Raw genomic sequence first — 17,886 nt, forward strand, 5'->3', positions numbered from 1 at the left:
GCATGCCATTCTAGCCAGTTCCAATCAAGTCAGCACAGGTCAATAAAATAAGAAAAATGAGACAGTTCAAACAGTAAAGATATGACAAGAGGTAAATGTTGCCAAAGTAAAAACATTGAATGTTTATCTCTTTAGAATCCCGGAAATAGCGCTTCTTTAAGCTTGGGCGTCATTCTGTAATCACCACTGGTGAAGAGACCCAATGTTGACTTGCATTAGATGTCTGACTGGAAATAAAGGTGACCAATGTGCTGGGACTATAGGTTTAAAAAATATTGCCAGTAGGATACTGTAAAAAATCCATGACATAATAATGATAATATATAAATAAATTGCCTCTAGAACATAAAATATATAATATATTTTAATTTTAAGTGATGAAAGACAGGCCTTTCAATACATTCCCAGCTTAGAAGATACCTAATCATAAACTGAACGTTTGAGGTCCTGAAATCCATTTTTTGAATTCTTCAACAGCCTTGGAGTGTGCAGGTGCAGCATTGACTTTATCAGCTATAATTTTTATCTTGTTTTTAGCTCTGGTCTTGGACACCAAATCTCTCCTCTTTGGCCACCTTCTCCACAAGCAACGCAATGCAATAAAAAAAAAATGAAAGTGTGTGTCCTAATGTAAAAACGTAACTTGTACTATGTAAAGCGCTCTGATACCTGATTCGGTTCGGGTCTAGTTCGCGCTATATAAAACTCTACCAAAAAAAAAAAATGCATATTGTTTGTTCCTCTGAGGAGCCATGCTTGAAAGTAGAATAGGCCATAGTAGATGGCTATTATTATTCATATTGCTGTTTTTATATGTCATTTCCTGTTAATGTGGTGTATCTGCGGATGCATGTTTTTTAGGGCTATTTTTTTCCGGACTGGTAAACCGGTTGTAGGTTAATTCATATAAAAATGAAACCAGAAATCACATAGGAGGAAACCAAATCACGGAAACCCAATTTTAAGGGAAGACAATTTGAAGGGAATACAAACAAAATCGAAAATTAAATCAAAGTTACATTAAACTTGGGTGGATTCTTTGTCTACTGTGGGGATTTTGGGCTCGGGGATGGATCCTGGTTAGGGTGATTAAAGGGTTCTTAGAGGTCAGGAATAATTGACGTTAGGGCATAGAATTGGGTTTGTAGGGTTCAGAGATGAGTGGAGTGCAGGAGTGGTGAGGCCCTGTTAGGGTTCACGGATGAGTGGTGTTTAGGTGTGTTTGGTTGTCAAGAGGTTTTAGATTCATGGATGGGTGGAATATAGGGCTGGTGAGGGTTTTTAAAGTTCAATTATGGGTAGCGTCTAGGGTGGTGAAGAGTTTTTAGGGTTCAGGATGGGGTGGAGTTTAGATGTAGAAAGGGGTTCGTAGGGTTCAGGGATGAGTAGTTTAGGGTGATTAGTTCTTATGGGTTATGAATGACTGGTGTGTAAGAATGGTTAGGGTTTTTTAGCGTTCAAGGAAGGGTGGAGTTTGGGTGTGCTGAGGTGTTTTAAGAGGTATGGGATTGGTGGGGTTTAGGCGTAGAAACGGGTTTTAGGGTTCAGGAACGGGTGGGGTTAGGGGTAGTGAGTGATTTTTAGAGTTTAGGTGAGGAATGAGAGTGTAAAGATGGGGGCGAAGCTAGTGATCCTTAGTTCCTACAGTCTTATGAGAATAGCCAGTATATTTTTTGAATTCTTGCAATCCCTTCTTGAATAGTGCGGACCCGAATGACCTGAGAGAAGCCAGCGGCTCCATTCTAGCATCTAAGATAGAAAAACACAGTACATACAGTTTTACATGTTGATCATCATGCTGACATTCTCTGACTCCGGAGATGCTCATCATGTCCAAAGCCGCCAGAAGGAAATGTCACTGTCAATGACACTGGGGGCGCCGCCAGTTGCCGGAATAACAGAAACAGGGAAGGTGCCACCCCTGAATAAATCGCATAGTCTACTGACTAGCACTGAAGGAACTACTACAGGCCACGTGACAGACAGGCAGCCATGGCGCGGTCTCAGCTGCTAATGAATACAGTTAGCTGAGCCCAGTCTGCCCCGGCATGAGCCCAAGGATGTGAGCAGCTCTGAGTTGCAGGCTGCTAAAATTATATTATTAATGTTCTTTAATCAACGTGTGTTAGTCAATACTTTTTAACACAGAGACTTGAGCTACCAGTTGGAATCTTGCAGGACCAGCCTCACAGCTTTCGGACACCGCACTGCTGTAAATACAGCTGTAATGGTCTTAGTCACTCCCTGCTTCTCCCTTACAACACACAAGTGGTCAAGGAGCTAAAATGGTTTAATTACTTCATTTTAATGTGGTAATGTGGACCGCCACATTAAAATGCTTTAGTCTAACGCTTGATGGGTGGTACTTGGCACGGCGGTGTATGCCCCTTTATGGTAACGTATAGAGAAATACTACTTATAAAATCCTTCAAATAAACGTGAACACACCCAATTTTATTTTTGGATAGAAACATGCTTGAATCTGCACAGATCTGTTGCTGGACCATTGATGCCGATATACGCTGTATGGACTCTCCTGTCAGTTTTCACTTAAACATTTGGAAAATTAAAAGGTAAAATGCCTTATTGCAGCATCAGATGGGATTGCTAAAGACCCTCTTACCTCTTTCAGTGTTCACATTTATATTACAGATTTGTTTCTTGTTTTATTTTAGAAAGTATCTCACGTGGGGGCTCTTCCAAATTTAAATATGAAATGCACCTGCGAAACGAAAGGGAAAAGTTAACAGAGGTAAAGAGCTGAACAAGGGAAAGAAAACAAGGCTCATATAAAGCCCTTTTAATCTGTGTTTCTGGTGCGATCTGATCTAGGGGTTGCAAGGGTAGTGCCAGGGGTCGAAGTGGAGAAATCCAGGAGTTGGAGCTGCGCCCCCTGACAATCCCTAAATGACGTCCATGCATTCTGGATTCTCTTCTTTAGAGAATTTGGCTTTCATCATTCTGGTAATGTAGGACCTGCTAAAATGAAAACCATTTGGAAACTGATTTAAAGTCAGAAGTAATAGATTTAACACTTCATTCTCAAACTATTGTTGCTTGTTTTGACAGTAGTCTGATTTTGCACTGATTTTTTTTCTCATACATTTTTGACTACATTCAATACACCGATGAGGCACCTTGTTCTAGCAATGGGCCATATTGGCTTACAAAGAGATTAACTATGATCCAGTTACAAAATTATAAACGTGTTATTTTGGAGATGATTAGCCGATGAGAAGACTCATGTGCCATTCAAAAAATGGTTGGCAATTTATTAAAAGAGTTCCTCTCTGGTGGCACTATGAATTATTCAAGTCTGGCTGTGAGCAGAAACAAATTGGCAAGTCAGTAATAGTGCCTCCTACAATGTTATGGAAATTAATATATTTATTTTATACCCAGTTTGTAGCCATCATGATGTTTTTCTTGACTATCAAGCTTCTCCCTTGAAGGTTCACGGGGTGATTTAGCACAGCAACAATCACAGTCCTTAAAAATAAACCGATTAAATTACAGTTACGAAAGGTTTTTTTTTGTAGTGAAGTTGTATTTCAAGTAATGTGCAACAAATAATAGCAACCCATCCATCATACGTCCTTTGCTTGATACAGAATGTCCACATAGTTATGATCCATTCCTGACCATACATATTTTCCAGGGCTGGGGACAGTCTCTGATTGGGAACAATAGTGTAATACACTGGGTTGATGGCTTATTACAAAGGCATGTGTACCGCCTGTTCACCATGCTTATTGCACAACTGATTAGAGGCTGTCAGCCTAGACCCATTCCAAGGGAGTTACATTGAGTTGCCTTAACTTGAACAATAAATGCATTTACTGTTTAGAAAGATACATAGTTATTTTAGAGCTTTGTCAAATCACAGATGTATTGTGGCTGCTCTGTAACAGCTGTTTCACAATGTGATGCCCATACTGATCCTGTTAATATTGTGTGCCTTTTTTGTTCTGTACAAATGAAAGATACACGTCACATTCACAGAATGTAATTGTTCTTGTATTCCTTATTATTTTATAGAATTTGTCTCCATGACTTCCCATGTGGACAATGTCCATGATCCTCTTCGCCTGTGTCGTACGGGTAAGGGATGGACTTCCACTTTCAGCTTCCACGGATTTCCACCAGAACAGGGACTTTGCAGAGTGCAAAAGAAAGCTGAAAGCTCTATCTGTGTCTCTAGCTAGGGGTCCTGATCGTTGCACCGCAGAAGGATGCCATCTCAGTATACAGTAAGGAGATGATTGCTGCTTTTCTAACACTTAATATTAATATAGAATTAAAGTGCAATTGATATCTTCATGACTTTGCATGCATGAAATTTGTGAAAAGATGTTGGTTAGATAATACAGAAACTAATAAAATCCACTGTAGTGTATATACATACGATAATTGTGGTTACGAAATACTCCATCTCGAATGCTCATTGTTCCTTGTCCTGATCTCCATCTTTTACAACCAAGTTGTGACTCTGCTTTCTCCAGTTCAGGCCAGAAAACTGCTCTAAAAATATTCTAAAGTTTTAAAAAACGTCCGGAGCCTTCTGTTTTTTCCCACCTAACTGTTAGGTAGGCAATGCGTTTAGAAACTCCTCCCTCTTTAGAGGAATGTTTCACTTTATTTTTTTGATAGGGATGTTCCTATTTCTGCTTTAAAACAACGCTGGTCCACCTAATGTTTATAGATCGAACAAACATCTAGGGACAATTTAGAAATCCTTCCATTGCCATCTTTCCCACCATTTAGTATTATTCCCCACTGATTCTTGCTAGTGGAACACCCATCTAAGCAGTCTTTGGTTACTCACAGAGACAGTCATGAACCTAATCTCTTGCATATGGCTTGATTAAACATCTGCAGCACCCTAGTAACTCATAGTATAGGACTCCATCTTTGTACACATGTGCATCAGCTCCAGAACACAAACGAGTCCCACTGACCCATACACTTCAAATAGCCATCCCTGTAGTATGCCGTTGGTTCTTGAGATATTTATAAGATAGATATACATTTATCCAGGCTGTGGCATATCAGATTTATACAGGATTGGGGCATTTGTGTGTGCACATTGATATATAGATTTAAAACAATCTACAATAATGAATGCCTTTAGAATACACATATGTGTAGAATTCTTAGGTATATGCTTGCAAGCTCAAAATATCTAACTGGAATACAGAAGCATATCCAACCAAGACTTGGCCTAACCCTGAAATGCTTTCCATTTTTTTTTTTTTACAACAAATTTTATAGAATTTTGACAAGGACCTATGGCTTTGTGGGCCGGCAAATAAACACAGGATGATTATGTCAATATATCCATAGGCATTAACAAGAACCTGCACGTCGCCCCCCTCTTCCCCCAGGAATGCAACACAGTGACACATAGCATCGACGTCAGCTTGAACAATGGTCACCCGCCTTCCTACCCCTCTCCTCCGCCCTCATACGTTTGAATCTCCTCATCCATCCATGATCTCAAGGAGCGACCAGGGTGCAGCACAACACCTCTATAATCTGCCCATCTCTGACTAATCTTGGGGTGTTTCAGCGGACATTCCTGGACTTCTACACAGCGACCTCGAGACCCAGACCTGTGCAATGATCCATCCCCTTTTACCAGGTCACGGGGTAAGGGGGGCTTCGACCTTCCATGTCCTGAGCATATCCCACTTTGCCATGGTCAATCCCAAACCATTTCACTTTTTTTAAACCACAAGCATTATCACTGCTAGTCAAACTAGTGAGTCAATTGGACTCGTCCCAAAGAATGAATATTGATATTTCAAGTTTTTGACAGGCGGCCAAAACTTGCTTTATGTGATTTTTCTTAATTTGAAATACAGATTCAAATCAAATTGAATGAGGTATATACAGATAAAATATGTAAAAACATAAAGTGCCTATTGATTGAGAATTTATCGCAAAGTGTAATGTGCACTTTACAGCTAATAATAAATAAAACAGAACACAAAGACAGTAACAAAAACATACTCGGGATGCTAAAATACTGCCTCCTAGACTTCTCTCTCTCTCTCTCTCTCTCTCTCTCTCTCTCTCTCTCTCTCTCTCTCTCTCTCTCTCTCTCTCTCTCTCTCTCTCTCTCTCTCTCTCTCTCTCTCTCTGTATATATGTGTACATATATGTGTATGTGTATATTCCAGTAGATTTGCCTTTGCATATTATAATTGACTTACCCTCTTGATCACTTTCCCAATCAAGAAGGCCATTAATTCACCCAGAACATAGAGAAATTAAACTTATAGAAAATTAGCCCTAAGAAGTGGCTGAAGTGACCTAACCCTTGAATGTTGTAGGGCGGGTAATAAAGCAGCAAATGAAAAGGCGTAAGTTGTTTTGATTAAATTGATGTGAAAATGATAGCTTCCCTAAAGATCCTTCTCCCTCTCGCTGCTTGATTGTTCTAAAGGGTTTCACCTAAATTCAACGCAGTAAAGAGGCTGTAAAGGAAGAAGCCTGGTGGCCCCTCATCTCGAGCACTCTAAATTGGAATGGGATTGCTCCCACCTGCTCCTTTTATGCTAAAAATACAATGATCAGCCTTTGCTGCAGAGTAGTGCTTCCCAGCAGATTTCTTATACGGAATCAATTTGCAGATCATGGAAGTCCTGCTCAGCCAAATTAGCCATGCACCACTTCCTGTCCGAGCTGATTAGTGCCTTCAGAGCACTCCCAAGTCAAGAAAAACTTCAAATTTGTAATGGTACCCTCCTACAATTACATGTGTCAATGGACTTACCATTCCTCCATTGACACATGTAATCATAGGAGGGTACTCATTTTGCCCTGGATATGAAAGGGCCCTATGAAAAATAGATACGGATCACTAACCAGTATATTAAATGGTTAAAGATATTAAAACTCTCCGATACATTTGAAGACTATATGATAAATTATTACGCCCTGATGAAGTCCACAGGCATTAGACGAAACGCATTGGCTGTTTTTATGTCAATCCTGTGAAAAATAAAGGACACTTGGGAAAAAAGATTGTTGTGGATTGGACTGACTGGCTACGGAAATTCTCTTTTGCGGTGCACTTCGCATTGGTGGATAGAACTATCTTTGATCCTTGGTTCGCTCTCTGGAAACAGCGGGAGCAGTGAATGTGCAGACTATGTTGTTCTAAATTGATATATTTAGGACTGTGTTTTGGTTATTGGGAAGGAGGTGTGGTTGCCATATAGGCTCGCTGTTTCATTTTGTCTTTTACATACCTCATGCAGTATTCTATCATTCAAAAAGGTCAAGTTTTTACAGAAAATGTAATGGGATGTTAATCAATTTGCGGCTGGTATGTCTGAATGGGAGATTTCAAAGGGATATTCTGGCAAGTAGAACCATTAGAGATGCGAAACAGATTTGTCCGATTGTTTATGTTTTATATTCCCATATAGGGCTATGATTTAGTTGTCAGACTTTAGAGTACTATGGGAGTGATAATTTACCATTAGGTTAGTATCCGAAGTCTGAAATAGTTGAGGGTATCAGATCTCCTCTCCCACTTTTGGTGGAATGTTCCAGAAGAGGGGTAGTCAGACTTTGGGAGAAACAAATCTAGCTACTCGCTCATCTGCATATATGTATAGAATCAATGGACCAAGTCCAGGTGGTTGCCTGTTTGAAGGATGAATATAGGTAAGTCCATGGTGCAAACATCACTAAATCCTACCAGAATAAGAAAGGAGTAATGTGGTTTGATTCCCAGTGGCAACTACTAAAGGGGAAACTGAGAAGAACATGATCGAGACGGGATGGGCATTTCGACAGTCAGCGGAAGAGTGAGCTCAGTAGAGTCAATCAGAAATGTAAGTCACTAATTAAGCAGAAAAGTAAAAAAAAAATTGTTGAAAAGTGGCAAATTTTTTTAAAGGTAACTCAGTTTAAAAATGCTAAAAAAAAATGTGGAAGCTTGTGCAAGATGGTTCAGACTTGCATATGGTAAAAGTCAATTGTGTGGCTCTCGAAATTAAGTGGAGAATTTCTTGACTAGAGATATAGTAATTGGGTACTCTGATCATTCTATAATAGAATATTCGTATGACGAGGATTTTCTTTTTAGTATATCGATCAAAAAGATCCAGGAAACGATCACCTTATTGAGGCTGACTAGGGCAGCAGGTCTAGATTATTTGCCCTCTAGACTATTAAGATTAATAGTGATTGGTGAGCCACCCTGGTTCAAATATGTTTGTGAAAATAATCTATTTCCCTGTAAAAGTTTCCAATGCAGCCAGTGAAACAAATACATATTTTTTCATAATACATGCATTTAGAGCATTTCAATAAGTAATGTCAGTCTTTGGCAAAAAACATGATTTCATTTCCCCAAATGTAAAGGTATCCCTCAAAGGTAATTCTACCATTTTTCTCTTTCTTCAGTTTTCACACTTTCGGCGATGTCTCCTGCATGAGTATCTGCTCAAGCAGCTATCCTGCAGCCCTAGCGTTTTGCTTTCTGGAGGAGCTACAGTGGAAATTTATCTCAACATATGACAGCACAAGCATAAGCTTGGCATCCAGGCCTTATGCCTTCTTGGAATTTGGTAAGTGACTTACCTTACTTTCATTGCTGTATTTCTCTATTACAAAACATGGCCCACTTTTTATATAGGAGTTGTTTTCTTCTGCTATGCTATATGAATGCCGGCAGAGCTATCTATTCAAAATATGAACTCTTTTAACTTAACGTATGAAATTATTCCAATGTTCTGGTGAGTTTTAAGAAAAGTAATTCACTTTCCTTAAGCACCTCTCGAGCTTACACTGGACAAATGACACTGGGGGTATGCATATTTTCACTAAGTGACTCCATGTTTTTTCTTTAAAGGAAAACACTCATGAAAAATGTAAATACATGAAATTTCATGCGCCCCTCCTCCTTCACACCTTTTCTGCCTCTGTTCTTTCATACATTTAAGTAGTATGATCCATGTGAAAAGCATGAGGAAAGGCAGCTCATATCCTTATAATGCAATATGAACATCAATCCAAATGAACTGCAGTTAGGACCTTGCCAAGCTACCGTCAGTCTACTTGTGCCATTCAGACTCAGGCTGGTACTGACTATTAAAGTGAGTCTTGTTCATTTCAGTTCATAAGAAGGCAAAATGCCCACAGCACCTCCCATCTCTTATTCAGTAGTAAGTGGTCCTCAGTTACTCCTCACGTTGGATCTCCAACAAAGAGCCGCAGATGATAGCTTGCATCCCTGATCCAGTGCTGGTTCTTTGCTTTACCAGGGCCAGCAGCCTGAACTCTTAGTAAGCCCTAATGGCAACAGGTCTTGCCTCTGCATCATGGTGCAAAGGACCAAGTTCAAATATGCCAGAGACAATGTAGGGTTTCCACCTGCTACTAAATACAGTTCAGAGGATTAAATAGCACTGGGCCCATCTCGTCCATCTCGTCCATCAGCACTATCAAGCAACCACTATCAGAAGTACAATAGAACACAACGCAACTTACAAAAGGAACACTCTGCACACCACGCATCATGCTCAGCCTGTATTTTCTAATTGGGCCAAAAATTTGGATTTCTGCAAGGTTGCAATATTAGATTCCAGTGTGATACATGCTTAACTTGTAGAATGGGCCAAATGCTAGCGCACCACCGAATTTCCCAACTGGTGATGTCTCTCTGGAGAGTGTGGTGCTTGCCCACATTTTTCGTCAGAGAGGATGTACTCTGCCTGTAAGTGACACCTCTTCAGTGTGGGCCTTAGGTAAGTGCAGTGGTGTTTGTTGTGACATCAATGGAGAGGACACACAAAGGCTTCAGTGTGTAGTTGTAGTATTTCTAGCCAACTCAGGCATGTCCTCCAAAGGACCTCATAAACTTAAAAACAAAAATTTAAAAAAGGCGCAGTGAATGATCATGCTGAGGGCAGAATTATTGTTTTTACTTTTATAGAACTTCTTTTACAAATAAACAAAAAAACGAACAAATCTAAGATAAGCACAATTCCAAACTTTGGTTGCTTAAAAAAGACTACATCAAAAGTAGGTATTTTTGTTTTCTTGACTGAATTGCTGACAAGGTACAAGATAGAGGTGATCTTTTCTTACAAAACGCTCCTTATTTATTTCCATTGTAGTTTCATTTTGAACAATGATTGGGGTGGAAAGTGGGGAAATGGCAGTAAAATCGACAATTTGTCAGTGCTTTTGGTGTTTTCAGCTAGGGCCATTGTGAATAGCAGCTTCTGATGTTTTAGCACGAGGAAATGAGTTGGGGTATTGAATACTTAGTGAGTCCTCCCAATCATTACGTATTCAAAACATTCCTTGGCAGCTTATGGGATATTTCTAATACGAAACGAGTGAGTCTATAGCCTCTGCTCTTCCTTCCCTCAATGTCCATGCACCACCTGCTCTTCCCTCTGGTTTCGTAAGCGCATGGAGGAAAGAGCATTGGTTTCTGGGATATTGATATACTTGATGAATGCAGCTGAAGTAGATGCTGTGGTCACTTTCATTTCATGTTAAGAAATGGCCTGTTAGCTCTATGTGGAATTTATTCTCACCCTGCCCCCTAATGATATGTCTAGGTGCCGAGTTGGTCAGTTTGGACACTTTCCAAAGGCCTATTCTTTGAAGGAATTTATTGACAAGTTCCCTTCCTTTAATCTGAACTCTGGGTGATCGAATGGTGATCAGAACTGTGCAGAGGGAAAGTTGATTTCGAATGAAACATCAATACTGGGTGGCATGTATCTCACTCAAAATCCACTTCCTTTTCATGGCTACTGGACATCCAAAAGCAATCAATCAAAATATTTATAGAGTGCACTTCTACGAAACAAGTGTCCCGGCGCTTAGGTAAGTTGGCCGCCAAGGAAGACAATTACAAGTAGGCAAGATCAAACACCTAGGTTTTTAGGTTGTGTTTAAAGAAGCACTCATCTTTCATGTCCCGTAGATAAAGAGGGAGGGAATTCCAACCCAGAGCAGTGAGAAACAAAAAGGATGAGCTGCCCATCTTTTCTTTTTGATTTTAGGGACAATTGTTAACCTGGCATCAGAAACTCGCAAGGTTCTTACTGGAAGGTTAGGTGTAATCCTATTAGCCAGGTACTGTGGCCCTGACTGATGGAAGGCTCTGTGGGCTAGCATAAGCACCTTGAACTGCACACTCTCACGGACTGCTAGCCAGTGCAACTCCTTGAGGTGAAGATGGATAGGATCACTTTTCCGAAGATTTAGTAAGAGACGGGCAGTGGCTTTCTATACCAGCTGAAATCTTCTAAATTGGTAAACCCCAAAAGACAGCGTTAGCATAATCCAGCTGTGAGGTAATGAGGGTGTGTATTACCATGTTCTGGCACTGCATGGGTAGCAGAAATAAGAACTTTTTTAGTGATCTAAGAAGACCTAAACAAACGCCTACCACGCTGGTTACCTGGGGGCCAAAGAACAGTCTGTTCTCATCCAGGGGATACTCATCAATAATCATAATCTATGAATAATCCCTGCCCATGTGTGGGATCCCGGAGCATATAAAAAATACATATAAATATATATGTATGTATAAATATGTGAAAAACGTATATTTGCAGCCTAAAAACATTTTCCAACTGGCAAAGCTGCTGCAAAATTACATAAAATAGAATACACACAGTAGAACTCTCCCAACCACTAAGGATAAAAGAGAGCAGTAAACATTTGCAAGCAACAATGCTTTATTGCCATAGGAAACTTTGTAATTGCAGGCATTTGCCAGTAGGCTGCAGTAGAGTATAAAGAAACAAAGAAAAACTGACACCTTGCCTTTAAGGCAACAGAGTAGGGGTACCGTGCCTTTAAGCCCTGAAGGCGACCCCCTGCTCCCATGATGCACCACAGGTGACAGTTGGGTCAGTTCTTTTTTCCGGCTCCTTCTGCGAGGATCCTGGAGCTTGAGCTCTTCAGTTTTTGACTGAAATTGTGATTTTGAGTGATTTTCCTCAGAATATTCGACATCTTATGACTTATTATGGCTTCTAAGTTGGTTTTTTTGTGGTAACCCACAAAAATTTCCTGTCAGAATGCCTGCTTTGTTCCGGAAATGTCCTTCTTGTGACAAGAAGATGGCTCTGGCTGACCCACACGCGGTGTGTATTGTGAGCCTTCCATCTGCACACAATCCTGACCAGTGCCACCACTGTCAGAAATTCTCTAGACGGACTCTTCATCACAGGGAAAGGATTAGACTTCATGCCATGCTGGAGAAAGACAAAAGTCACCAGGTGGGTGCTCCTGCAGTCCCCAGGTCTTCTTCAAGCAAGCATGGCGAAAAACTGCGACGTTCCGCCTCTCCTGCCCCTAGAAAGAGGAAGGAAGGACGAAGATCTCCTTCGACATCGACGTCGAGGTCGCCGTCGAAGAGGCCTAGACACTCTTCAGGATCACCATCGGAACTTCAAAGGTCTCCGCCGCAGTCACGTAAGCCGGCGTTGAGGCGCCACACTTTGGGCTCGAAGTGTGTGGCTGCTACCATCTCCAAGTCTCCGTCGACGTCGAGGCTTCCGTCGACGTCGAGACACTCTCCGCCGCCCCCGAGGGGGCCAGCGTCGAGAGTTAAGACGGCTTCCAGGTCGCCACCGGCTGGCGGGCCGCCGTCAAGAGGGTCTTCAAGATCCTACCATTTGAAGTCAAGGAGGTCGAGGCGATGCCAGGAAAGGTAACAGTCGACACGACGTCGAAAAAGGTGATCGTCGACACGACGTCAAGGGTCGTCGTCGACACGACGTCATGGAGGCTCTCTATCTGATCGATGTCGAGGAAGATCGACGTTGAAGTCCCCGGCTCGACGTCGAGGATCTCAGTCGAGCCCCTCACGGCGTGGGCGATCGACGTCGAGAGCATCAAGGCCCCGCTCGATGCCGTTGGTCACACATACGTCTTCGAGACTGTCGCCGTCGACGGATTAGGGGATGGTCGTTGTGGAGTCCCCTGGTTCCAGGTCTTCAGGAGACAAATCATCATCTCCTGGATTGAATATCGTGGAGATCTTCCCGGAACCTTCCCTCAGATCTGCGGACAGATCACGCAGCGTGGTACTTCATCGTCCTCAGTGTCAGGTACGCTCCACAGGATCCGGATGTCGAATATAAGGCCCACCTCCAAACGTCACAAACACTCTGATAACTTGTCAACAGAGGATTTGAGCCATTAGGCGAGGGGAAAAGTAAAATAATAAACAGGGAAGGGAAGGAAGGGAACAGCTGGGAAAGGGATGTACCTGAAACGACAGAACATACAGGGGTACGACCACCATTCGTGCAACACCGTAATATCTAAAGCACTTTGTAGTAGACTAAATACCTGTGGGGAAAAAGGCAGGACTTTTCTATAGGTTTTCTCTGTTCCCCCTTTAGAATGACAAGCTTGAGACCTATAGGGAACATACATAGGTTAACTTCAATCTGATAGCAACTACTGACACATACACGAACCATGCAGGATACCTCCTCTCATACCTGAAACATAGTCTAAGCCTGCACAATAAGGGATTCCGGGTGGGAGTTACCACCATGAAAGAATAACAGCACTGAGAGGGAACAATGTAGCGATAAAAGTGCAAACATCCAGGACACGGTAATGCGTGGGAAGCAAGAACCACTGCACTCCGCTCCATCGGGAAAAGTACTCCCAAAATACAAGGCAGTCCTCAGGTATCAAACAAAGGAAGAGATCAACGTAAAAAATGATTGAAGTTTGTTGAAAAGTAAGCATACAGGCTACGCCAGAACAACACAACCTTCTTAGACGTGCCTATGATTCTCACGGCAACGCGTAGCTGCGACCGCCACCGCGCTCCACGAGTAAATAGAAGCCAAGGTCCAATACAAAGAACAACCACAAGCGCTTGTTCTGGCTACGCGGAGCTGCGACCGCCACCGCGCACCACCAACTCTCAGTAGTCGAGAAACTAGCATGGCACAATAATAAACAAAGAGAAGAAGAAGACACGGCAGCGTGTGGCGCCTTACCACTCCGCTCCGCTCTTCCGCAAAATCCAAAACAAAGTTCAAAGCGCGGCAGTTCCTTCACTGCGCGCTTCGGAAAACGGCAACGCGTGGGAGCACCACAGCGCTCCGCTCAATGACGGAATAACGAGAGGCGAGGGGCCGCTCCTACCTGAAAGCAGAATACACCTCTGTAGCCGTCCAAAACGAGCCCCAAGCAAAGCAGCAAGACGCGACCTCCCTTCTCCGGCTCGAGATCAGGAAACAGGATAACACGCAACAGGAAGCGTGTCACACAGACTGAAGTAGCCTCAGCCGAGGCCTCTGGGAAATGTAGTCTTTCCTACCTAGAAAATGAAAGCAGTCATTTCTACCGCACAGCGCTGTAATGCAGGCGCTTAGACGGGCTCTGACACTCAGTGGGCTGTATCTTGCAGTCACAGTAGTCCGGGCTCGGATTACCCCCGCGCATATTCTCCGTCTGCTCCAAGAACCCCAGCCAGGCCGCCTAGGTCTCCTCCTCGGAGGCCCCGGGCTTCACCCATACCAAGATCTCCGGCCAGCTCACGCTCTCCAGTGCGGCTATGGACACCTTCCAGGCCAAGACCTTCCCCTAGACCGAGATCCCCGTCGAGGCATCGCTCTAGGTCCAGGGACCGTCATAGCAGGCATCGTGACAGGCCCCATAAGAGGCGGCGCACAAGATCTCCAACATGGTCATCTTCCACTAGGTCGTCGTTCCGAGATTACTCTCCGATCTTCTCCTCTACGCCCCCTTCACGAGTCTCGCCAGTTGATGACATTGCGACTTTCTCAGTTGTTCTGGGCAGGGGAGCAAAAAAGCTCAATATTGCCCTGCATACCCCAGTGGTATCCACTTCTGTGATTATTGATACCCTTCATCATCGCACAGCGCCCAGACCTCTGCTGCCCCTGGTTCCCGGCCTTCTTGAACCGGCTATGGCTACTTTCCTACACCGGCGGTGGTGGGGTCTGTTCCATCTAGGATAGCCAAGAAGTACAAGGCCCCGGCAGAGGACCCCTTGTTCCTCAGATCTGATCCGCCCGCGGACTCTATAATTGTGGCGGCTGCCATGAAGTCCCATTCGGGCTCTACCACCTCCTCGGTACCATCTGAAAAAGACAGCAAACTCATGGACTCGTTTGGCAGAAAGGTATGCAACACCTCCGCTTCATATATGAAGGTAGCCAGTGCCTCTGCCTTACTTGGGAGGTACGACAGGTCCCTCTGGGACTCCCTGACTCGCTTTACAGAAAAGCTTCCTAAGGAAGATCGACAGGACTTTGTTGAAATTCTACAAGAGGGAGGGCTCGTAGCCAATCAGGTCATCAGCGCCGCAGTAGATGCCTCTGACCTTGCGGCCCATGGCTACTCCCATGGAATTTGCTCTCGTCGTTCGGCCTGGCTCCGCCTTACAGGACTTAAGCCGGATGCCCAGAAAAAGATATTAAACCTCCCCTTCAATGGTGCCTCTCTTTTCGGGGCACATGCTGACGACGAAATGCCCAAAAGGAAAGCGGAAATGGACACTGTCAAGGCTGTGGGCTTAGAAAAGCGTAAGGAATTCAAGAAGCGCTTTCGCCAGGGAGATAGGAGGTCGTATCAGCAGAGGGTTCTAACCCCTCAGTGGACATCCCAGTCTCAGCAGAAAACGCAGTTCCAGCAGCGACCTCCTGGCAGAGGCAGAGGCAACAATAACAAGCAGCAGCCTCCCAAGCCCTGAGCCGTTGCTTCCTCCATGACTGTTCGCCACTCCGGTGGGAGGGAGTGTTTCTCATCATCTGGCAGAGTGGAAATCCATAACAAAGGACAGATGGGTGCTGAATATTGTGCAGCATGGTTACTTGCTGAGGTTTAAGTCCCCCCTCCGCAAGTCTTCCTTCAAGCAAAGCACCTTTCCCGATTTCACAGTCAACTGCTGCGAGGCGAAGTCTCCGTCCTCCTCAAAAAGAAGGCCATAGAGAAGGTTCCCCCATGCAGAGAAATCAAGGAGTCTACTCCCGGTATTTTTTGGTTAAAAAAAGAGGAGCAGTCAAAGAATACAGGCCCATTCTGGATCTACGGCTTCTGAACAGATTCGTTAAAAAAGAAAAGTTCTGCATGCTCGCCCTGCACCAGATCTTCCCGCATCTCCATCAGGGAGACTGCATGTGTGCCATCGACGTGCAGGATGCTTACTTCCACATACCAGTGTCAGTAAAGCACCGAAAATTTCAAAGGTTTCAGATCGGACGCCATTACTACCAGTATCGAGTGCTTCCGCTTGGCCTGAAATCTGCACCTCGGACATTCTCCAAGTGCATGGCGGTAGTGGTGGCTTTTCTTCGTAAGAGAAAGATCTTCGTCTACCCCTATCTAGACGATTGGCTGTTGAAAAGCTCCACTCTGACTCTGCTTCAAAACCATCTTTCGTTCTGCCTCAAACTGATGGACTCGTTGGGGCTGCAGGTCAATCTAAAAAAGTCAGTACTCAATCCTTACCAACGGATTCACTACCTGGGCGCTTCCCTGGACTCCGTACAGGCAAGCGTGTGTCCTTCGGAGGAGAGGTTGTCAACTATGCTCCTGAAGGGTCGCCTTCTACTGGAAACTCACACCCCACAGCCAGACAAGTGTCCTCTCTCCTGGGGTCGATGGCCTCGTACATCTACATTGTGCCCAATGCTCGCCTTCACAAGAGACCTCTGCAGCAAGCCCTCGAGGACAAATGGTCTCAGAGATCAGGTCACTTTGGACTCAATAAGATGGTGGTTGAAACGTGCCAATCTCCTCCGGGGGGTTCCATTCCATCGTCCTCCTCCATCTCAGTCACTTGTCACGGATACCTCCCTTCAAGGCTGGGGTGCTCACATGGACCAGCTCCAAGTTCAAGGCCTCTGGTCCGAAGTAGAGCAAGGCTACCATATCAACTTCCTGGAGCTTCGAGCAGTTCATCTGGCTCTCAAGTCTCTTTACCCTTCTCTGCGCACCAACTACCTCCAGGTTCAGATGGACAACACGACAACTATGTTCTATCTGAACAAGCAGGGAGGCACCAGGTCAAGAGTCTTATCTCTGGAAGCACAAGCCATCTGGCACTGGCTCTTGGCAAGGGGCCTCTCCATCGTGGCAGTTCATCTACCAGGACTCCAAAACGTCCAAGCAGACTGCCTAAGCAGAGTCTTCGTAGAAGCGCACGATTGGGTGCTCAACAAAGAAGTCACGCAGGAGGTTTTTCAACTATGGGGCGTACCGGACATAGACCTGTTCGCAGACGCGGCCAATGCAAAATGCCCCGTCTTCGCTTCCAGGTTCCCCCAACAGGGATCACTGGGGAACAGACTTTTGATCAGCTGGTCGCAGACATTACTCTACGCCTTTCCTCCCCTGCCTCTGATCCTGGCGGTGATACAGAAATTCTACAGGACCAACACCAGGATGATCCTGATAGCGCCAGAGTGGCCACGCCAGTGGTGGTACCCCGATCTCCTACAGCTGTCGGAGGTCCCGCACTGGCGACTTCCTTGCCGTCCAGACTTGTTATCCAAAGACATGGGGAAGGTATTTCACCCCAACCTTCCCTCCCTTCGCTTGACGACATGGCTCCTGAAGTCATCCAGTATGGACACCTAGACCTCCCAGCAGACTGCATGAACATTCGTAAAGAAGCAAAACGACCCTCCACTAGGAAGTCATATGCTTTCAAGTGGAAGAGGTTTTTCTTATGGTGTCGTGAACACTCTCTTGACCCGATACATGGCCAAGAGCAGGTGATTCTACCTTATCTGTTGCATTTAGCGAAATCAGGCCTTAAATACCCCTCCATCAGGGTTCATTTAGCTGCCATCACAGCCTATAGGAAGACACCTTCTCAAACATATTTCTTCCTTATGCCTG

The 17,886-nt window shown here is 44.2% G+C and overlaps 1 protein-coding gene across 5 annotated transcripts in view; it reads left to right on the forward strand.

Moving 5' to 3' along the window:
• The window catches only part of SEC22C (SEC22 homolog C, vesicle trafficking protein), a 141,868-nt gene that overhangs the window by 24,127 nt on the left and 99,855 nt on the right, over positions 1-17,886 (forward strand). For all 5 annotated transcript variants that reach the window (XM_078665319.1, XM_078665318.1, XM_078665316.1 and 2 more), the window contains 2 exons: positions 4,039-4,250; positions 8,422-8,585. In XM_078665319.1, the coding sequence (XP_078521445.1) occupies positions 4,060-4,250; positions 8,422-8,585 (355 nt within the window). In that variant the 5' untranslated portion in view covers positions 4,039-4,059. The remainder of the gene's footprint in view (positions 1-4,038; positions 4,251-8,421; positions 8,586-17,886) is intronic.

The sequence above is a fragment of the Lissotriton helveticus genome, chromosome 10 (genome assembly GCF_964261635.1).
Source record: "Lissotriton helveticus chromosome 10, aLisHel1.1, whole genome shotgun sequence".
Lineage (NCBI taxonomy): Eukaryota > Metazoa > Chordata > Amphibia > Caudata > Salamandridae > Lissotriton > Lissotriton helveticus.